The 23,151-nt window shown below is 57.1% G+C and overlaps 1 protein-coding gene across 1 annotated transcript; it reads right to left on the minus strand.

Moving 5' to 3' along the window:
- Window positions 1–2,950: 2,950 nt before the first annotated feature.
- C17H13orf46 (chromosome 17 C13orf46 homolog) lies at window positions 2,951–22,107 on the minus strand. The gene is made up of 7 exons (XM_045377567.2): window positions 19,988–22,107; window positions 17,174–17,225; window positions 15,472–15,637; window positions 15,344–15,391; window positions 14,213–14,260; window positions 12,331–12,398; window positions 2,951–6,159 (listed from the first exon to the last, which is right to left on the minus strand). The coding sequence occupies exons 1-7, from the start codon at window positions 20,175–20,177 to the stop codon at window positions 6,093–6,095; spliced, it is 639 nt and encodes a 212-aa protein (XP_045233502.2). The 5' UTR covers window positions 20,178–22,107; the 3' UTR covers window positions 2,951–6,092.
- Window positions 22,108–23,151: the final 1,044 nt, after the last annotated feature.

Here is a 23,151-nt window from a genome sequence, read left to right on the forward strand (position 1 = left end):
TGGTTGCATTCTTCTGAGCTTCTGATTAGCCTTTTACTGAATGCACAGTTCACAGGAATGGTCACTCCTGCCTCAGTCTGGCTCAGTGAAACAAGAGGGCAGAGGAAGCGATTAGCTGTGTGCGTTTGTCCTACAGGAACAGTGGGATGACTTTGAGGTCTGTCTGTCCTTTGTCCACAAGGAATTTCTTTGAGGGAGGCGTGTCGCTTTTTAAAATCTGTGTAATTCCCTTATTCAGGAAGAGAATGGGAGGTAGATCTGCCTGGTGCAGTCCCCAGCTGGATTTCTCTCTTAGGCTCAGCGATTTGGGGTCCCGAGAATTATTTTCCTTTCACAAGACGAACACGCAGCTCAAAGAGGGAGTAGAACATGATTGCCGCCTCAACCGAACGCCTCTCTGGGCCCAATAATTAAAAGGACTTGCCTCCTCAGATAAAAGTTCTTTTCTCAGTCGTGAGTCTATGAGGTTCCTATTTGCTGCTTTAACAAATTACCACAAACAGTGGCTTCCAACAGCTCAAATTTATTATCTTACAGTGATATTATCTTACAGTGATATCCTACAAAGACAAAGGGCATTCTGTCCCCTCCTGCAGGGAGAATGAAGGCTAAGCCCTGAAGACAGTGTCAGACCCTCACACCCGCAGATGCCCTGACAAGCTGTGCTCCCAGTCTCTGCCAGTCTGTGCCTGGCCCCAAGCTGCCCACAGAGGTACCTCGGTGCTCCCATCTGTAGAGTGGGGTCATCACTCATGCCTCGGCTCCTCAGTGCTCCCATCTGTAGAGTGGGGTCCTCACCCCTGCCTCAGGGACCTCGGTGCTCCCATCTGCAGAGTGGGGTCCTCACCCCCTACCTGCCACTCAAGGTGTTCAGGGCCAGGAGGGCTGTGTCCTGCCTCTCCCCACGGTGGCCTGGCCTCTGTCCCCAAGGAGTTGCTTCCACGTTGCCCTTTTCGGACCTGGACACAGCATTGCACCACGGAGCCCCAAACCTTGTGGCTGGCCCTGGACCCCACCCAGTGTGACAGGAAGGGGCCAAAGTTAACCGCTGTCCCAAAGTTAACCGCTGGCGATGGAGGGAGAGACCCAGAGAATCTCAGGAGTTCCCAGCTAGGGTTCCCACAAGTGATCCTGGATCGCGGCTTCTCGTTGACCGACCTCCCAGCCCAGCCCAGCCAGCCCAGGTGCCTCTGCCCCCGTGTGCACCAGGCCTGGTCCTGCCTCTCCTGCAGGGCCCTGGGCAGCTTTTCTCCCACAGCTGGGCCTGGGGTTCAGCAGGAGCCAGCGCACGGGAGAGATTTCCTCCCCCTCCAGGGCACAGGGTTACCCCTGCACCCACCATGGCCTTCAGAACCAGAACCAGCGAGAAGACCCTGTCCCAGCAGGGCCGCCCTTCCGCGGGGCCCCGGGACGTCCGTGGTGTCGGGGAGGTCTGGGGAGGCAGAGCGTTCAGAGGAACTCCGATGTCCACGGCTGAGGGTTTTGTGGGGTCACGTGGGAAGGGCACGGGGCGGGGGAAGTTTCCACACCATTTACAGCACAAGGTTTCCCAGGGGGCTCTCTAGGCTGAGGCATGTGGGGCGGGGGTGTCTGCACCCTGCGGGGTCCTCACAGGCGTGGGGTCCTGGTGTCGGGACGCCCAGCATCTATGCGGGGATCATCCTGAGGGGCGTAGGGACAGCCCCGTCCCCTCCAGCGAACGCTCAGCTGGGGAGGAGGCGTGGAAATCTGTCTTCCTCGCTTGGATCTCGGTGGCTGTGGCTTCCAGGATGGAAACCGTCGGCCTGCGCACCGCAGCCCACGAGGTGGTGCTGTCGGCCAGGGAGGAAAGAAGGGCACGGCCGTCCCTGCGGGCTGGGCCGGAGCCGGGCGGGGCCTGCGCTTGTGGAGGGCGCCCGACGTCCCTTCGTGGACTGTGTGTGGACGGACCTGCTCTGGCCTCGGCTCTGCCCGGCCACACGGTGCCAGCACCACTCCCCACCCCCCGCCAACAGCACTGCCCACTCGGGCAGATCCTGGCCGGGTTTCCAGACCTCAAGACTGAAAGGCGTAGAGCTGCTCAGCCAGGCCCAGGCCTCAGCGCCTGCCCCAGGACTGCGCTCGCCAACCCTCCCCGCGCCTCCTCCAGGCCCCAGCGCCTGCCCCAAGGCTGCACTCGCACCACCTGGCCCTACGCCCCGCTCCCTACGCCTCCTCCAGGCCCCGCTCCCCGTGCCTCCTCCAGGCCTCAGCGCCTGCCCCAGGGCTGCACTCGCTAACCCCTCCCCGCGCCTCCTCCAGGCCCCAGCGCCTGCCCCAGGGCTGCACTCGCACCACGCCGCCCCACGCCCCGCTCCCCGCGCCTCCTCCAGGCCCCAGCGCCTGCCCCAAGGCTGCACTCGCACCACGCCGCCCCACGCCCCGCTCCCCGCGCCTCCTCCAGGCCCCAGCGCCTGCCCCAAGGCTGCACTCGCACCACGCCGCCCCACGCCCCGCTCCCTACGCCTCCTCCAGGCCCCGCTCCCCGCGCCTCCTCCAGGCCCCAGCGCCTGCCCCAAGTCTGCAGTAGCCCCGCCCCACGCCTCCTCCAGGCCCCAGCGTCGGCCCCAGCGTCTGTCCCAAGGCTGCACTCACCCCCCTGCTCCTCCTCCAGGCCCCGCTGTAGTCACTCACAGGCGTCACCAGGCCATGGCGCTGCGGCCCTCCCATTTCAGTGGTTGCCTTTTGCGAAACTCTACGTAGAGATGTGCTGAACTCGACCGTCTAAGACGCCCACAGGGACCGGGGCTCCAAGAGGCTGGGGACTGGCAGCACCTGCTGCTCTGTGTTCAGCACTCCGGACAGGGCCTGGCAGGGGTCAGCAGGGATCCCTGGGTGGCCTGGAGGCTGCTCGGGATACAATGAAGCTAAGAAGGTAAAAAGCCACGGTGCAACGCGACCCCACTCTTGTAAGACAAGCTATGTCTCTCTGTATATGGCACCATCTGTATGCACAGGGATTGAATACATGTTCCCACATGTGGGCATCTAAACCCAGTCAGACAAAACCCTGGAAAGAACACAGGATCGTTCCGACAGCCCCCAAGGAACCAGAACGTTGAACTGAGACTCACCCTTTCCTACATCACCTGCAGTGAACACACACATAACACTTGGCAGGGGTGGGGGGGTGACACTGTGGGAAAGAGGTGGCCGGTGGCACAGCCACAGGTGTTTGGGGCCCGACAGGGACACAGTCAAGGTGCACCTGGCGTGGCTGGAGGAACTGCGCCGGCCCAGGGTCTGTGCTGCCGTGTGTCTGCCGCTCTGCCTGCTCAGAGCTGGGCTCCAAGGGGGCCACTGCGGAGGCACAGGAGCCATGTAGGACTGGACTGTCTCCCCACAGCCTGGGAGAGCTCTGACGGCCTTGCTCACTTACTGGAGTCTGCACAGGTCAGGGGCCAGTGGGGACCGAGGATAAAACTAAGGCAGGCTGGGCCTGGGGCAACAGGGGTCACCACCCCAGGACCACTGGCCAGCCCTAGAAAGCCCAGGCAGCATCTGTGCCCCATGGGACTGAAGGCCAAGGGCAGTGTCCTTCTAGGGGGAGTCTGGGCTTCCACCCCTCCCTGGATGTCACTGCAGCTGACTTGCTGGGCTCAGGGCTGCACATCTGCAGAGGGTTCCTGCCCTGGGCCCCTGCCTGGTCCACTCCACCGACGCCAGCGCTGCTGCCCGAGCCTCTCAGCCCAACCGGCTGGGCAGCAGTGGAACACGCCCATGCTGGGCGGGACGGCTGGGCAGAGGCAGCCCTCGGCCTCAGCAGCATCGACCACATGGCAGGAGCTGCTCTCCGGCTCTGTGCCTGTAGATGTGTTTCCTCAGGGATGTCTCCTGCTCCCCAGTCTCCAAAGCCCAACCTTGTCCCCTCCACTAAGACGGGGCTTGGCCTCACCACTGACCATCCTGGACGCTGACTGCTGCTGCCAGGACACTCTGAGCTCAGCGCCCACTGAGCCCTTCCCCAGACTCCCGGCCTGGCACAAGGCAGCCCCATTCCTTGGGTGTGTGGCTGCTGAGTGCCCTGAACAGCTCGCTCGGGACCTGCCCGCTTCTCTGATAGGAGTTGGGGCCCAAGCCAGGTGACCACTCACATCCCACAGGGCGTGTGCCTGCTCCACGGGAATCTCCCTGTGGGCAGGAAGATGTGAGCCAGGCCTGGCTGCCCTGGAGTGCCCAGAATCAAGGCTCCGGGGAGCAGCACATGGAACTTTCCTCCCATGGCAACAATCACCACTCCGGGGTCCCGGGAGTCAGCCCCTCCCACCCCAGTGCTGGCCCGGATCAGCTCTTTCCCCATCCGCCGTGACCCCCACCTCACCAGTGAAGGAACAGAATTACCCCGGGTTTGAGAAAATCAGTTCAGAGCCCAACAGAAGTCAAAGGCGTGTCTGACTCTGGAAGGCTCATATTCTAACAGCTAAGCCACCACTAAGCTCCTGTGTCTGAAGAGCCGTGGGACCTCCCTGTCCTAGAGGCGACCGCCACCGACATACCCAGAATGAGGCCAGCCACACGTGGCCACAGGACGAATACACGGGTGGACGGACTCACGCCGATGCCTGCTCTGTGGTGGGGAGGGTGCTGGGAGCCACCCAGCAGAGCTGCCGCCTCCTGCCCCACCGAGGGGACAAACCAACCATCTTTCCGGAAGCTTCTCTGGGTGCCTTTTTGGTTGGCACAGTCAGAGGCCACAACTGAGTCACACACAACTGCCTGGCAGCCAGGATGGCAGCGACCCTCGCCTCACGGGGGACAGGCCGCAGCTGTCTGGCTTCTTCAGCCCCGTGATGCCATCTGGAGGCTTCGCTTTACCAGGTGGACCGCAGGGCTGCACCCACCAGGACAGCTGGTCCAGGGCCCCTTTCCAGTTGTCTGGGACACGGTGACACTGGGGCTGGTGGGCACTTATCGTCTGTGGTGTCTTCCAGTCAAGGGTGGGTGCTGGCTTCGGGGATCCCCTTTCTCTCTTCAACCTGGATGGTGCCCCACTTTGATCAGAGCGAAGTACCCAGGGGACAAGCTCTGAGTGGCATGTGGCTCCCTGAAAGGGGGCCCTCCCTCCCTGGCTGAGCGATGGGCAGAGCTCACCCTCCGTGAGCCTTCCCGTTCTCGTCTGCACCACAGGGACGGCCCCCATGTGTCTCCATGGGGATAGACAGTGCACACAGCATCTCTGCCTGTGGCCTCTGAGGCCTTAGAGGCACCCGGATCAGAGATGCTGCAGGTCACCTGCCTGTGCCTCCTGTGCATGCGTGTGGTATGTGCGAGCATGTGTGTGTCGTGTACATATGAATGTGCATGCGTGTGTCTGAACGACAGAGCTCTGGGTGGGTTCTGGTGCAACTCGTCTTGCAGGCATGTCCTGGAGCCCCCACACCCCCTGGGAAGACTCCATCTCCTCCTCTGAGTGGGGAGCATGTGGCTCCCCTCCAGGGACAGATCCTAGTGCCACCCCAGTCTCTGTTGCTCTCATAGTCACAGCCGGGGCTCAGCTGCGTCCACTGTGCTCCTGGCTCCTGCAGGGACTTTGGCCACACAGCAGACGCTCCATCCTGCCCTGCACCTCTCACCCCTGCCTGGTGGGGGTGCTTCCAGGAGCTGCAGCTCCCACGAGGCCCACAAAGGGCTGAGCCTCCCCTGCTGTGCCCCAGGGGCCTCTGTCCCCACCCAGCAAGCCACTGAGCAAGAGGCCAGGGCAGGAAGGGCTAGAGCCCCTCCGGCTGGTGGAGAGGAAGAGTCTCTTCCCGTCATTTATTCTGTGTTCTTAAGGGCACATCATCACTCACCCAGTGGGCAGTGGGTTTCGGGCGTGGCTCACACCTGGTGTGGTCATCAGCGCCCCAGCGTTGGTCAGGGCTGGCAGGATCTTTAGTCCAAAGGCGTGGTCTGTGAGCTCACTCCTTCCAGGCCTGGCCAGTCCCACAAGAAGAAAACAGGAACCTCAGTGCCTGGCAGAGAAAGCTCTTGGGCGGCACGTAGGTGGCCCGACCACCCTCTGACCGGTGCCCCAGCCCCTCCGCACCCCGCCTCCTTCCTCTTCTTCGTCAAGCTCTGAGCACCCTGTTGGGGCGCTAGGCGCTCTCCTTCTCCCTCTTCCTGCTGGAGTACGGGATGCAGCACACCCAGCTGGTCTGCATCCTGCAGGCCAAGAGGAGGGCAGGTGGGTGAGAAACGGTCCTGGGCCGGCACTGTGGCCACAGGCACCCCGAAGCGCACTGGGGGTCTCCCCTGCACTCCGCATGCACCCCCTTTCATCAAGCACACTGGGGGTCTCCCCTGCACTCCGCATGCACCCCCTTTCATCAAGCGCAGATGGGTCTCCCCTGCACTCCGCATGCACCCCCTTTCATCAACCGCAGGCGGGTCTCCCCTGCACTCCGCATGCACCCCCTTTCATCAAGCACACTGGGGGTCTCCCCTGCACTCCGCATGCACCCCCTTTCATCAAGCGCAGATGGGTCTCCCCTGCACTCCGCATGCACCCCCTTTCATCAACCGCAGGCGGGTCTCCCCTGCACTCCGCATGCACCCCCTTTCATCAAGCACACTGGGGGTCTCCCCTGCATTCTGCATGCACCCCCTTTCATCAAGCGCAGATGGGTCTCCCCTGCACTCCGCATGCACCCCCTTTCATCAAGCGCACTGGGGGTCTCCCCTGCACTCCACATGCACCCCCTTTCATCAAGCGCACTGGGGGTCTCCCCTGCACTCCACATTCACCCCCTTTCATCAAGCGCACTGGGGGTCTCCCCTGCACTCCACATGCACCCCCTTTCATCAAGCGCACTGGGGGGTCTCCCCTGCGCTCCACATGCACCCCCTTTCATCAACCGCAGGGTGGTCTCCCCTGCATCTCTGCATGCACCCCCTTTCATCAAGCGCACTGGGGGTCTCCCCTGCATCTCTGCATGCACCCCATTCCATCAAGCCCTCAGGGGCTGTGGTGAGTGGCGGACGAGAAGCCCAGTTTGCCGGTTTCTGCTTGAACCCTGGCTCAGAGGACATGCGGGTCTCCAGAAGGATGCCTGAAGACAAAACAGCACAGAGTACATGGGCCCTGCCTCCATCTCCGCCTGGAGCCACTACATTCTTAAAAGATCAGTGACCTGGGTCTGTGCCTTTTCCTGCACACGACGTCTGCTGCGGTTCGTGATTACCCCTCTGTAATCTACAGCCAAACATGCTCTCGCACTCAAACCTTGATGTGATTCTGCAAGCGCCCAGCCCCCGCCGCCTGTCCGGGAACCGTGAACAGAAACATGGCGTGGGGCAGTGGACAGACAGCTTGCAGGTGACGGCCTCAGTGCACAGTCCTCACTAAGACTTCCATGTAAAACAAACTCTTGAAAAGCTTGATTTTTCTTCCTTAATTGGCAATCATGGTGCCCATGAAGGGACTCCTGGCAGGCTGCCCAGGGCTGCCTGGGACACTGCAGGGATCTGGCACCTTGGCCCCAGCACAGGCCCTTGGGCTCTCTGGCCCCTGCACAGCTGCACATGGTGGGGTCTCTCCTGGGTCCTCTGGGGTTTCTCCTGGGGTCTCTATGAGATCCTCTTAGGGTCTCTCCTGGGTCTCTTCCGGGTCCCCCTGGGTCTCTCCTGGGTCCTCCTGGGGCTGTGCTAGGGCTCAGACCTCCTGCTTGGCTGACAGCCCTGAGTTTCTTCAGCCACCACTCCCACTCCTTGATGGAGGCTTCTCATTTGTTAAGGAGAAAAATTCTCCTAGTTAAAAGATACTAGGGGCCAGGTGCTGTGACTCATGCTTATAGTCCCAGCACTTGGGAGGTTGAGGCAGGTGGATCACTCGAGCTCAGAAGTTAAAGACCAGCCTGGCCAACACAGGGAGATCCCCATCTCTACTAAAATAAGAAATTAACTGGGCATGGGGGCGCTTGTGGCCCCAGCTACTTGGAAGGCTGAGGCAGGAGAATCACTTTAGCCCAGGGGGTGGAGGTTGCAGTGAGCTGGGAACACACCACTACACTCCAGCCTGGGTGACAGAGTGAGACTCCATCTCAAAAAAGAAGAAAAGGAAAAGATTCTAAGAAGAAATGGATGTGTGAGGCTGATTGGGTAGAATGTGTGAGGTTGTCTGATTGGGTAGAATGTGTGAGGTTGTCTGATTGGGTAGAATGTGTGAGGTTGTCTGATTGGGTAGAATGTGTGAGGCTGTCTGATTGGCCAGGTTGAGCAGGTGCTTCCCCTTTTAATCTGACTCCCAGTGGGAAATAAATCATGGCAAAGTCAAACAACAGGCACTGGATGACCAACCTCCAGTCAGTGCCCGGCAGGCGTGTGACACACAGAGCCCTTCTAGATGGGAGGGGTTCATGAAAGGAGATTTAATGAAGAAATGGCCAAAAATGGTGTTCTCAAACATTAAGGCATACCAGGCTTTCTAAGGCTGTCACTGGCCCATTCTTTTGCTTATTTTAAACCAATGAGCAAATTATATCAAGGAAAATTCGGAGCTCAAATGGCAATCTGCCAGGATAGAGTTAACATGTGGACTTGTCCAAGTTCTCTCTCTTTTTATCCTGAAGTAAAATGACTGGCTATTTTAAAAAGATGTGTAGGACACAGCAGAAAGTCCAAGCATGTCAGAATGATCTGTAAAAGTAATGATAAGGTTTATGAAAAGATAATTTATGAAAAGAATTATGTGTGTAAGTTGGCTGTGATTAAAAGGGAATTATTTATATGTCTTTCTAAAGATTGAACTTTGGGCCAGGCACGGTGGCTCACGCCTGTAATCCCAGCAGTTTGGGAGGCCGAGGCAGGCAGATCACGAGGTCAGGAGATCAAGATCATCCTGGCTAACATGGTGAAACCTCATCTCTACTAAAAACACACACACACACAAATAAGCCAGACGTGGTGGCAGGCGCCTGTAGTCTCAGCTACTCGGGAGGGTGAGGCAGCAGAATGGCATGAACCTGGGAGGTGGAGCTTGCAGTGAGTGGAGATGGCGCCACTGCACTCCAGCCTGGGTGACAGAGCGAGACTCTATCTCAAAAAAAAAAAAAAAAAAAAAAAAAAAAAGATTGCTATGATATTAAATATACATTAATACAAAACTAAAGATTGGTCCCCTATGTCACCACAAAGTTTCCTTAAAGTACTGGTTTGCTCTTAATGAAATTGCAAGAGGTTTTTTTAACTCTGAAATCATTTCTTTTAAAACTGCTCAGATCTACATCTCAGAAACTCAGCTTCTGCTGTCCCTTGCAACGTGTGGTTTGCAGGTCGTGTGTGGCTGTCTCAGCTCTTTCTCCCCTTAAGAAGGCCTGGGATAACAACTTTCTCCTTCAAATTTTTTGTCAAGTCCTGCAACTTTTTCCTCCAGCTCTACCTCTGCTGTTTAAGCAACGTTTTCCTTAAGTGCAGCTTCAATTTATACACTTGGCTTTTCTCGCTACATCTGAATTGTTCAACATAATCAGAAAACTTCTCATGCTGTTACCAAGAGCTGTGTGTTCCCCAAATAGTTCCCCACTAGTTTCCTTGTTTACTGTCCTCTGTAATCAAGTGCACACCAACAGCCCTGGAGATGCTTTTCCTGTATCTGGCGAGGTTCCAGTGCCCTTCTCATCAGATCTGACTTCCAGGTTACCTGCATGGGCTTCCCTCAAGGAGAGGCAATCACACTGCAGGTTTTTCTGTACCTTTTGGTAACTGGCTTAAAAAACAAATATTTTATCAAGATAATTTCTGCATTATCTTTATTAAATTTTGATTACTTAAGACAACTGGGCTTTAAAAGAGTTATGGTTTTATAGCAATGTAACTTTCTGAATTGCCTGTGAGGTCTTTTGATAATCACTCTGGTTAAATGAGTGACTATTATTTTTAAATGATCCGTAATTCTGTTTTTATTGTTTTGAACCTTTTGACATCTTTCGCAGGTTTCCACAGAATCAAAATCCTACATAAAGTCTTTTCAGATTAAACAATTCGATTTGGTAAAACTGTATGGGTAGCATCATCAAATGATAAATGATACTAAACCTTCTTTCAGTTATAATTGTGAACATGTTATTGATATAAATGTTCTAAAAATTACATACATTTATATTAATATAATATCAATCATAATTTTGATAATGTCCAATTGTAAATTATATTTGTATGGGCCTGTTATCCATGTGAATGTTCTAAAGATTATGTAAAATTTATAGAAGCCTGGCAGTCCTGATGTGACACTGTCTGTCATGATTTTGGTTGTTTTCTTACAATGTTATGTGTAATAGAAATAACTATTTTCTTGTTGGTTAGAAGCTTTCATCAAATTTTAACCGTGGCTGTTCTAAGGTTTTGCATCTGTAGTCATTGTTCTGAATTATTCTCTAAAAACATTTATAATCAACTCTGGTCCAAAACTGCTTTTTTGTGGAAAGGACTCTAATAAATAGGGGTACAAAAAGGTGGGAAATATTAAGAGCACAATTAATTAAATAATATACAAAAGTGGTTCCAGTTTTGTAGACTGGTTGTCAAGTTTTTTTCCAATCTGTAGTTACTGTGATGCTGTGGAGTGTGCAGTGCTCTGCGTGATCTGTAGATTCCCTCTAACAGTCCTGGGGATGTATTGTGTTGGGTGGGTACAGGAAAAGGCAACACTAGGAAAAAGAAAATCCAGATCATGCTAATTAAAAAAGAGATGGAGGCTAGGCATGGTGGTTCACGCCTGTAATCCCAGCACATTGGGAGGCTGAGGCGGGCAGATCACGAGGTCAGGAGTTCGAGACCATCCTGGCTAACATGGTGAAACCCCGACTACTAAAAATACAAAAAAATTAGCCGGGTGAGGTAGCGGGTGCCTGTAGTCTCAGCTACTCGGGAGGCTGAGGCAGGAGAATGGCATGAACCTGGGAGGCAGAGCTTGCAGTGAGCTGAGATCGCACCATTGCACTCCAGCCTGGGTGACAGAGCGAGACTCTGTCTCAAAAAAAAAGAAAAAAAAGAAAAAAAAAGAGAGATAGATGGAGCCTGCCAAAGCATTTTCCAACGAACACACAAGTGTGCATGTGAGCTGACGCCCATTCATTATAGCCATGGCTGAGGGCTCTCGGCTTTCCTGGGCAGGAGCGATCCACCCGCCTTGGCCTCCCAAAGGGCTGGGATTACAGGTGTGAGCCTCCGCACCCGGCCAAATGTTAAAAGTTTTTAAATTTTCTTCGTAACATCTTGTTTTGGTGAGTGTCCAATCCCTATGGGTTCTTATTTCTTTTATTTATTTATTTATTCAGATGAAGTCTCACTCTTGTCACCCAGGCTGGAGTGCGGTGGCACGATCTCGGTTCACTGCAACCTCTGCCTCCTGGGTTCAAGCGATTCTCCTGCCTCAGCCTCCCAAGAAGCTGGAACTACAGGCGCCCACCACCACGCCTGGCTAATTTTTTGTATTTTGGTAGACACAGGGTTTCACCGTGTTAGCCAGGATGGTCTCGATCTCCTGACCTCGTGATCTGCCCACCTCGGCCTCCCAAAGTGCTGGGATTATAGGCTGAAAGAAGATTTAGTATCATGTGACTGTTTTACAAAGCCAATAGAACAATTCATCCTTTTAAAAAAACCTGTAATAAATCAAGATACTCATAAACTGTTAGTTCTGAGTGGTAGGCATTTGGACAATTGCTTTTTGTATTTTTGTGTGTTGTTTAAAATAAAACACTATAGGCACATGGCCCCGTTCAATGGGCCAGACATGTCTTCCCTCCCCACACCCCTCTTCATGGCTGAGGGCCTCGGGGCCTCAGGAAGTCTTGGGGCTTCCCTGGACCTACACAGCATCCAGCCTGGGGACACGGGTCATCTCTTCAAGGGCTGCCCCGGCCCCAGGGCCTGAGGCTCGTTGTGAGAGCAGCCGGCTTGGCTGTGACACCAGCATGTATGCACAGCTTCCCACCACCTGCAGGACCCAAGTCTGCAGCTAAAACCTAAACAGGAGAAGCCAGTACCATGCACTTATCACCTCTCCCCGCTCCCTCCTCCCTCCTCTCCCTCCTCTGCCCCCTCTCATCAGGTCCTTTTCCTGGCTGACGGGTAGGAGACACAGCCTGGTTATGGGGTGAGGTGGGGCATCATGAAGCTTATCCCTGAGCCTTTCCAAGGTCCGATGTCCTGTTGCCTGCCCTCAGCCCCTCAGGCTCGGTAGATGCTGAGCCTCAGCAGCACCCAGGGAGAAGGGGGTACCGCCTGGGCTCGGCTCTGCCCACCACACACAAGGCATGGTGGGCACATCAGAAACCATGATGGGGCAAAAGTCCTCCTACCCCCACCTAGTGTGAGCCCACAAGCATCACTCACTCGTCTTCTGACAGATCTCCCACATCCATCTGGGACGGCTTCTCTTCCTTCTTGGCATCAGTGACCACCTGTGGGGAGTGGAGACGTTTAAGGGATGGGAGGTGTCAGCCACGGGCACTGAGGTATAGCCTGTGGACCTGCTGGAGGATCATGCCAGGGCACAGAGGCTGCCTGGGCCTGGATGACCTGCCATCAGACAGGGCTGTCTATTGTCTGAACATTTCCAGTTAGGGGAACCTGACCAAGGAACTGCACCCTTGATGAGGCCAGGCTCCGGCACTGAAGACCAGGTCTGGCCTGTCAGCCCAACTGTGCCACTGGCTGGCCCTCCTTGAGTCCTTAGAACTCATGTGCCCCAAGAATAGCCTTGTTGGGGGTTAATCACCAGCTCTCTCTGCTTTGTGGCATGCTCTGAGGGCAAAAGGGAGAGAAGGTGCAGTCTGGAAAATAACTGACCCCCAGGAAGGAGCTTAAACTTGCCAAGAAAGAACTTCAAGAAACTTCCAAAATGATGACTGTTCACCACAGCAAATAAATGGAGGAACATACCCCAGATATTAGTGTTGGAAGGGACCAGACAGGTCATTAAGTCAGCCTCTTCCTGTTATAGATAAGGATGATGATGGTGGTGGTGATGATACTGGTGACTATAACAGTGGTGACGATGGTGATAATGATGATGGTGATTATAATGGTGGTGATGAGTGATGATGATGATGGTGATAATGGTGGTGATGATGGTGAAGGTGATGATGGTGATGGTGATTATAATGGTGGTGACGATGGTGATAGTGATAGTGATGATGGTGATGATGGTGATGATGCTGGCAATGGTTGTAATAATGATGATGGTGATGATGATGATGATGGTGATTATAATGGTGGGGATGATGGTTAAGGTGATGATGGTGATAATGGTGATGGTGATGATGGTGATAGTGATAGTGGTGATGGTGATAGTGATGATGGTGGTGTTGATGACAGTCATGATAGTGATGGTGATGATGATGCTGGTGATGGGAATGATGGTGGTGATGTGATAATGATGGTGATATTAATGATGGTGATGGTGATGATGATGATGATTATAATGTTCATGATGATGGTGATAGTGATAGTGGTGATGGTGATGACAACGGTGATGATGATGATGGTGGTGGTGATGACGGTCATGATAATGATGGTGGCGATGATGCTGGTGATGGGAATGATGGTGGTGATGTGATAATGATGGTGATATTAATGATGATGGTGATGATGTCTTTGGGGATGATGTTGATGGTGATGATGATGATGATGATGGTGATGGTTGTGCTATGATAATGATGGTGTTGATGGTGATGATAGTAATGGTGGTGATGATGATGATACTCCATACTGAAGCTTTCCTGGGTATGAGGCACTGCTCTGAGAGCTTTCCCAAACAACCCTGGGATGCAGGTACTAATATGATTCCTACTTAATAGAGGAGACAACTGAGGCACAGGGAAATATGATGAGTTGTTTGGAGCATTTACTGACAGAACCACACATCTACCAAAGCCCGGTCTCTGAGCTTCCAGGTCTGTGCCCTTTTCACCACCCCAACGTGATCTCACAAGAGGTTCTGAGGACCCATGGGCACCTTGAGGGTTAACCCAAGCCCTAGAGTCTCTGATAGTGCCGAAGTGTGTGTGAGTTGGCGTGTGGGAGGGTAAGGAAGAGGCTAGACCAATCCTCAACACCAGAGAGCTCTTCTGGAGCTGCTGGCCCCAGGTCTCTGCCTCCCTGTCCAGCACACGCCTATTGTGGGCAAGTTCCCAGAAAAGCCTCCAAGGCTGGCCCTGCCAGGCCCTTTCCTGACGGCTTGGGCTCTGCTTGTCTTGGGGGTTTCCGTTCTTACCTCCTCAGCGTGGTCTCCCAGGTCAATCTCCACAAACACAGATGCTTTCTGCAAATGGAAACGAGAGAGGCGTGGATGGCAGGCTTGGGTGAGCTGGAGAGGAACACTGATTCCCTGGGAGGAACAGTGGCTCCTGGCCCTTGGGGCAGCTGGGGCAGACCCTGGTGATGACCATCAGGCCCCCAGATCCTGGCAATGCTGAACGAGGGCTCCTGGGATGCTGGGCAGAGCTGATGGCAGTGTGGACTGTGAGGTGTCCATGGCCAGCTCTGGCAGTAGAGATGGAGGGGGGATACGGCTTTCTCACCCCTCCCTAATCACCTCCCATCAGGGCCCTGAGACCCCAGAGGGTTTCCTCCAACCTCATCCTCTGAGAACTGGGGCCTCCAGGAGATGGGGCACTGCCCAGAGCTAGGGAGCCCGACTGCTCCCACCCCAGCCCTGTTCGACAAGGCAGCACTGCTGCCCCCACAGCCTGCCTGTGGGCCACACCCGCACCAAGGAGCAGGAGACCCGCCCGGGATGCAAATGGCTTCAGTGGCTCAGGGTTTTGCTGCCCCAAGGCCTCTAACTGGGCACCTGGACCAGCCCAGAATGTGTACCCGATAGGAGCACTTGAGTCAACTCCAAGGGCAGTGTGTGGGGGCAGGTGAAGGACTTCCCAAGAGCCCGGGAATGAAACCAAGGCCCGCCTGGCAAGCAGCATGTCCAGCCGTGTTCCCATCCCCACCACACAGCTTGGAGGGAGAACAAAAGCCACCTTCCTCCATGCAGGGCCGCATGACAATCCCCACAGCACAACGTGTTCCTGGACAGCACATCAAGCCTGGGGCTCTGGGGTTTTTCTGGGCCAAGGTCAAGCTGAGGGTACCTCCTCTCAGGGCCTCATACACCTTTAGTGACGGCACGTTTGGCAAGTGGGGGTCAGGCTGCCCTGGGATCGGGCAAAGAGTCTCAGAGCTTGGCCCCAAGCCTCTCTAGGGAGACAGCGGGGCCTAGTCCAGCTTCCCAGCCTGGTGCCTGCTGAGCTGACCTCCAGGCCACGGTCCTGGGCAGGCCCAGGCTCCAGCAGAACTCCTACTTGGACAGGCCTCCCATCTTACTTCTATTACTAAAGGGGAAAGCTCTTGCCTCTTTTTCCTGAAGGTCATTTAGCTTTATGGACTCCGCCTCCTGTTCCTGTAAGACCAGAGAGGTAAGTGAAGGCTGGGCTCCAAGACAAGAGGTAAAAAATGCACCGCTCCTCGGCGTGGCCCGACCTTGGCCTCCTGCGAGCCTCCGTCCGCGTGCTCGCCTTCCCGTGCCTCCTGCGTGCTGGCCTCCGAGTTGCTCTTCTCCCTCTCTGGGTCCCGTTTTCCACTCTCATGACCCAGCTTCCCAAGGGTGCAGAAGCTTTCCTTCTTGTCTTGTGCTAGGTTTTCCTGACTGCAGGAGGAGCAGGGAAAGTGGTTTGGAAGAGGTGTCATGGCAGACAGCTGCAGGCAGCTCCTGGTCTCCTCCGGGGCTGTCTCCCTGGGCTCTAGGCTGGTGCCCCTGGGGTCCGTGGGCGCCTATGAGGGGCCCTGACCCGGCACAGGGTTCTGGCTCTGAAGGGCCCCCCAGCCTGGCCTTCCTGGCTCCCTCTGCTGACCCATCTCGGCTGAAAAACTCACCCTGTACTGCCAGGGTCTGGACTGGGAACCAATTTACTTACAGCCAACCTCTAACCTTGCTCAAAGAACCAAAATCTGGTGAGAAGATGCAGCCATCCTGTGGCAGATCCACAGCTCACTCCATGTGGATACCAAATGGGCCGTGCCAGCCAGCAGGCTGGGGGGTCCGTGGCTGGCCCTGCAGTTACTCACACCAACCTGGTAACCCCTTCTGTGGTCTGCTGTGGTGTGTGGCCAGGGGCAAGAGGAATGCAACAGGCAGTGAGGATGACGGGCTCTGCCACCATCTGCAATGGTGTTGACTTGGCCAAGGGTATTGACTTGGCCAACGTGAGGATGACGGGCTCTGCCACCATCTGCAATGGTGTTGACTTGGCCAAGGGTATTGACTTGGCCAACGTGAGGATGACGGGCTCTGCCACCATCTGCAATGCTGTTGACTTGGCTAAGGGTGTTGACTTGGCCAACGTGAGCAGACACTTTCAGCTGTGCCACCCTAAAAGTGTGTGGTCTTCCCACATCAGCTGCCCTCACCAAGGCCATCAGCTTCCCTGAGCTCCACAGGGTGGGAGGCTCCGGACGCCTCACACATTGCTCTAACGCACGAACACTCACTCTCACCAACTGACTGCACCTTTGGCCACTTTGGCGACTGGACGCCTTCCTTGGTCTCCACTCTACGGGAGCCACTTGTAAAGAAGGCAGACTTGGCCCGTGCCTTGTCCATGGTGCTGGCAAATCGACTTTGTTAGATCTGAGACAAATTCTTGAGGAATTCAAGGGCTTTTAAGTCTTGTTTGATGGCAAGAGGGTGAGTGGGTGGGAGAACCAGAGCTGGGGCGGGACGGGACACGAGGTGCAAGGAGGCAAGAACTCGGCGGTACGAAGTGAGGTTGTGCCGTCCAGGGCCCCACGCCCCCTCCCTAAAGGGTCACTCGAGTTGTTTACATCCAGGGTTGGCCCAGCAGTCCACCAGCGAGACGACGCCTCCTTCCCCAGAGGGCCAAGGGGTGTCTACTGACAGGGACGCAGCTGTGACCCTCAGGTCAGGGCCCGAGTCCTGAGGACACCACCCCCTACAGGTGGGCCCCGTTCCCACCCTGAATTCTCTCTCAAAATAAGGAGGATTTCCCAGCCCTCCCATCCAGGCCCTGGGCGGGGTCTTCTCAGGACCCAGGGCTCCCTCGGTCCCCTTCTAAGTGTCTACCTTGATGCCTGGGTGCCGCCCCCACACCCCACCCTCTCCCATGTCCGCCTCACTTTTCCCAGCTCCGCCTTCACCCAGGCCAGCGCCAGACAGGCCACTTACCAGCTGGCATCTTCCCCGCTACTGCTTGGGTCTTTTCCTTGATCTTCGGACTCTGGGGAGGAAGGACAGAGCCGTCAGCACCATCACACCACAGCTACCGGAGCTCAGGACCTGCCCAGAGCCGCCCACAGCCACCCACGGCAGAGCTCAACTCTCAGCCGTGGCTACGGCTAACCTGAGTTTCTCTCCCACCCGTGCCCAAGCCCAGCCCCTCCTGTATTTGCTACCAGCACTTTCCACAGCCTGGTGCCGGGGCCTTGAGCCTGGCTCAGTCCCAGCAGCTCAGCCCACCCCCGGCTCCACCTTCTCCCTGCAGGGCTCAGGGCGAGGCGTGGCCAGCTGCCTTACAGTAAACGCAAGAGGCTCCGGGACCTCTTGCCATTCCTCTTTGTCCTAGCGCAGCTGGCTGGAGGTAGCTGAGCATGAGGGTGGGAGAAGACCCCAAGACCTGCCCATGTGGCTACCACCCTCCACCCAGGCTTCCTCTCACGGACAGATGGGACCTGACACCCCTCTTGGCTTGTCCAGGAAAATCCACCAATCTCCAGGTTCTCCGGGCTCCCCGAGGCGCATCGCTGGGTGTTTCTAGTAGTCTTTTCTCGGGACCACTTTATGCCTCTGGGCTGCCCTCCGTGAGCGCTGGTCTCCTGTGCTCCGCATGGCCCAGGCCCAGACACACCCTCTGCCCCCACTGGCCCCCCGTGAAGTCGGCCACCCCACCTCTCCCGCATCCCGGAGGCCTCCCTGTGATGTGGACGCGGCGTCTCACACATCCAGGCACCTGTGGGTGCACGTGGCACTGTGCATGTCATCAAGCCCACCAAGTCTGTGCGGGGCAAGGAGCTGAACATCTGACTCTACCGGTGGTCAGCAAGGCCGGGCCCATCTCCTGGGGTCACAGGGCTGGAAATGCCTCCTGCTTTTCTCCGGCAGAATCTCAGTGGCCTGGGGGCAGCCACCAAGCTCCCGGGAGACGCGCTCCTGGGCCGTGGTCTCAGACCCCGAGGGTGCTGGTGCCTGGGGGAGGCTCTGCAGGGTGGACGTCTTTGCCGGACAGGACAAGCAGCCCCACAGAAGCCCGGTCTCCCTGCTGCGGCTCCTCCCATCATGCGGTTTTGGGCAAATCCAGCAGGTGTTGAGGGAAATGTCAGCCACGATGGGGCTCGGTCCCTCCCTCCGTCCAACCCCGGACTCTAAGTCCACACTGCGGTGGCACCGGGCAGCACTGTTCGAGACCTGCTCCCTGCCCCTACTTAAATTCCCGCTAAGCAGCCTTGGCGTAACTTATTCTTTTGAGAACTTTACACATCTTGAGGGAACCCTGCGGGGAGGGAGGTGGGGTGCAGCCTCCTGACTGCTCACACCCCCACACAGCACATCTTTGGATTTTTAAACTCAGAGAACACATATTTTTATATCATTACTTCTTACAATTGTCTCCAGGGCTTGAGCAAACCCTGAGTCCTACTGGGCTGTTTCACTTCCACGGCCCCGTGGCCACCTTTGCGAAGGGGAGGCAGAGCTGCTGAGGCCGCGGGAGGGGAGGGGAGGGGAGGGGAGGGGACGCCTGCTCGCACCTCCGTGTCAGCACCTCAGCCCTGTGCTCTGGGCCGGTATTCAAGGTGTGAGGGGGTGACTCTAGCACCATCCCCAGGCCACTGTCCGTTCGGCACACCTGGAAACATCTGAGTGGCGAGCGTGGACTGACACAGATGCAGCCTATGCGTTTCGTGGTCTAGAAGCCATCCGTGTCAAACACCGGCTACGCAGGTTCCTCACTGGTGGGCGAGGTCCGAGGCTCCCGGCAGGGACCCAGGGCCTCCTTGCAAATGGGGGGCCTGGCCATGGTCCTCTCTCCAGGCATTGGCTGGCTTCGGAGGCCCATGAGGGTCCCGGGCCTGCCCTCCTCTCACCCCTTTCGCCCTTGGCTGTGCCCGGCTGGAGCCCCACAGCTCCGCCCCAGCAGTGCAAGGCCTTCCCGGCAGCCCTGGGTGGGTTACAGGTGTGGACCTGGAATGGTCCCCTCTTCCACCCTTAGTGTTCTGAGCACAGGGCAGTGGGAGGCAGGAGGCCCGGCCCGGTCCCTGCTGCCTGTGGAAGGAAAACGAATCTCGGGCTCCAAATCACTGAGCTAAGGGGAAGAGTCAGGCTGGGATGTGTCAGGCAAACCTGCCTCCCATCCTCTTCCTAAATAAGAGCCGCAGAGATAAACGGCCACAGGCCACCTCGTCATTCACCCAGGAGGAAATGCCCTACGAGCCTCACGAGCTCTGCCCCAAGCAGTTCTGTGGAGTTTCACACGGGGAATGCAGACGGGCAGCTGATCGGGGACGGAGATCACCGTCCTCCCTCTGCTCGCCTGAGACAAGCGTGTCTGACGACTTCCTCCAGGCTGCTTATGTAAAACTGCAGTCACTGAGCCGGACTAGGGTACGAGGGACTCTCCCGCTAACCCCTCACGCGTAAACTGTGTGTTCAGTGAAAGGCTGCTCGAGACCCAGAAGAATGCAGTTCTGTGTCTCCTCTACCTACCACCTGGGAGCCCCTCCTGCCTCGGGCTGTCCCTTTCTGGACAGAACCAGCGTACCCTTCACAGGGACTGATTAATGCCCCACGTCCCCCTAAAATGTATGACACCGGGCTGTGCCCTGCCTTGGACACACGTTGTCAGACCTCCTGGGGCTGTCTCGGTGCGTCCCTAACCTTGGGAAGTGACTTTCTAACTGGCTGGGCCCTGACGTGGGTACTTTGGGTTCAGGGCCTGGTGGAGCAGCTGTGCCGTCCACCCGCTCCCCGCGGCCCCACAGCCCCTACCTGGCTCCTTGCGAGGCTTCCTAGGGTGGCTGGGAGGGTCCCCCTTGAGCTGCAGGCCTTCCAGACTCCTGCTCCGCTGAAGTTCAGAGGCCTCGAAGGCCGCCTTGAGGTGCCCGAGGGCCATTCCTGAGGGCAGGACCCTGGGGCCGGGCCGGTGCCTCCTGTGTGTGTTCCCCGTGTCCTTCTCCATCCTCCAGCCCAGCCTCGGCCTGAGCGCAAGGCTGCCACCCTCACACCCAGCCGTCCCGCAGGGAGTAGTCAGGAGGTGCTGGGTGCGCTGTTGCCAGGGGGCTGCTGTGACATCACTGGAAGGTCAGAGGCCAAAGATCGGCTGGTCCCAGGCAGCACAGGGCGGCTTTCTGTGCAGGCCGGGGCTGGGGCGGGTTCTGTGTTTTCACATCTGGTCTCTCCACCAGGGAGGGTGGGGAACCGGCACCAGGCCCTAACAAGGCTGCCTGCAGCACAGACGCGGGTCTCCCTCTGTGACGGGGTGTTTGAGTCTCTCCCTATCAGGGCAAACGGGACACAGATAACTCAGGAAGACAAAGGCAGCCCTGCGGGCAGTGGTGTGGTGCAAACGCTGCCGGCCCCGCGCCTCCCCCCAGCCACACGGCACCAGGACGAAACCCTGCTGTGGCCGGGGCTCTGGCGAGGCCTTGCCGGGTAGTCCGTGTGGGTTTGCTCAGGCGGGCGGCTTAAACAGTGGGAGCCCATTCCCTCTGGTGCCAGGGGCAAAGTGTCTCACAGCGCTGGCTCCCCCAGGCTCTCCCCTTGGCGCGAAGAGGACATATTCTGTGTCCTCACGTGGTCGTCCTGTGTGCTGCGTCCTCGATATTCCATGTCCTCACGTGGTCGTCCTGTGAGCTGCGTCCTCGATATTCCATGTCCTCATGTGGTCGTCCTGTGTGCTGTGTCCCCGTCTCCCCTTCTCATGAGGACGCTGGCCACCCGGAGTCAGGGCCACGCGCACGGCCTCGCTTTACCTTCACAATCTCTACAGCTCCACGCCCAAGCGCAGCCACACCCTGGGGTCCTGAGGGTCACGGGGTCACAGCTCCAGCACAGGGATTTGTCGGGACAGAGCTCAGCCTGTACTGAGTCGAACAGAAAATCTCCTCCAGCCTCCAGACCACGGTGGGTGGGGAGGCAACGTTTTACCTCTCGGTGTTTTTTGGTTGGGCCCGAGAATTAAAATCGGCAGATGAGCTGGAGGAAGGCATGCGCACTCCAGCACGGCCTGTGTGGCTGGGAATGGCCTTTCCTTCCCGAAAGAGGAGGAACACCCCACGGGGAAGACGCTCTCCAGAGCCAGAAAAAGCAGCGCTCTTACCCTCATGGACGGCTGCTTCAGCTCAAAACAACCCTTACAAGGGCGTGGCTTATTTGGGCGCCCCCCAGGACCCGCTTCCTGTGCCCGGGGCTCCTCAGCGTCAGGGGGAAGCAGGTGTGACCCCCAGGCCGCAGGCTCCCCTCCTTCCGGTCTCGTCTCTTGAAGAGCCCAGAGCCGCTCAGCGCCCAGGAGGCCTCAGCTCTCTGGATAAGTGGTGGGTGCAGGGTGGGAGCCCTGGCCTCACGCACACTCTGGCACTGCCTGGCCTCCTGGGACGGTTCCTCAGAGGCACCTGCTCTGGACGCTCTGATGTCGGGAGTCCCACGGATGCTGCCAGGATGGGAGCGGAGGCTGCTGTCTCTCTCCAACAAGTGCTGGGTCGTCTGGAGCAACAAGAGCAAATGGGTGTCCCTGGGGTCTCTGCAAAGCCCCTGCCGTCTCTTGGTGGGTGCATCAGTCAGTACTCGTGCTGCTGATAAAGACATACCCGAGACTGGGCAATTTATGAAGAAGAGGTTGAATGGATTCGGTTCCACGTGGCTGGGGAGGCCCCGCAGTCATGGCGGAAGGCAAAGGCACCTCTTACATGGCAGCAGCAGGAGAGAATGAAAATCAAGCGAATGGGGAAACCCCTTATAAAACGTTTACATCGGATCTCCGACTTCTTCACCACCACGAGAACAGTATGGGGGAGACCACCCCATGATTCTGTCATCTCCCCCTGGGCCCCTCCCACAAAACAGATTCAGTCACCTCCCAGGGGGTCCCGCCCACCACACAGATTCAGTCACCTCCCAGGGGGTCCCGCCCACCACACAGATTCAGTCACCTCCCAGGGGGTCCCGCCCACCACACAGATTCAATCACTTCCCACCAGGTCCCGCCCACCACACAGATTCAATCACCTCCCACCAGGTCCAGCCCACCACACAGATTCAATCACCTCCCAGGGGGTCCCGCCCACCACACAGATTCAATCACCTCCCACCGGGTCCCGCCCACCACACAGATTCAGTCACCTCCCACCGGGTCCCGCCCACCACACAGATTCAATCACCTCCCACCAGGTCCCGCCCACCACACAGATTCAATAACCTCCCACCGGGTCCCGCCCACCACACAGATTCAATCACCTCCCACCGGGTCCCGCCCACAAAACAGATTCAATCACCTCCCACCGGGTCCCGCCCACCACACAGATTCAGTCACCTCCCACCGGGTCCCGCCCACCACACAGATTCAGTCACCTCCCACCAGGTCCCGCCCACCACACAGATTCAATCACCTCCCACCAGGTCCCGCCCACCACACAGATTCAATCACCTCCCACCGGGTCCCGCCCACCACACAGATTCAATCACCTCCCACCGGGTCCCGCCCACCACACAGATTCAATCACCTCCCACCGGGTCCCGCCCACCACACAGATTCAGTCACCTCCCACCGGGTCCCGCCCACCACACAGATTCAATCACCTCCCACCGGGTCCCGCCCACCACACAGATTCAATCACCTCCCACCGGGTCCCGCCCACCACACAGATTCAATCACCTCCCACCGGGTCCCGCCCACAAAACAGATTCAATCACCTCCCACCGGGTCCCGCCCACCACACAGATTCAGTCACCTCCCACCGGGTCCCGCCCACCACACAGATTCAGTCACCTCCCACCAGGTCCCGCCCACCACACAGATTCAATCACCTCCCACCAGGTCCCGCCCACCACACAGATTCAATCACCTCCCACCGGGTCCCGCCCACCACACAGATTCAATCACCTCCCACCGGGTCCCGCCCACCACACAGATTCAATCACCTCCCACCGGGTCCCGC

Source organism: Macaca fascicularis, chromosome 17, assembly GCF_037993035.2.
Source record: "Macaca fascicularis isolate 582-1 chromosome 17, T2T-MFA8v1.1".
NCBI lineage: Eukaryota > Metazoa > Chordata > Mammalia > Primates > Cercopithecidae > Macaca > Macaca fascicularis.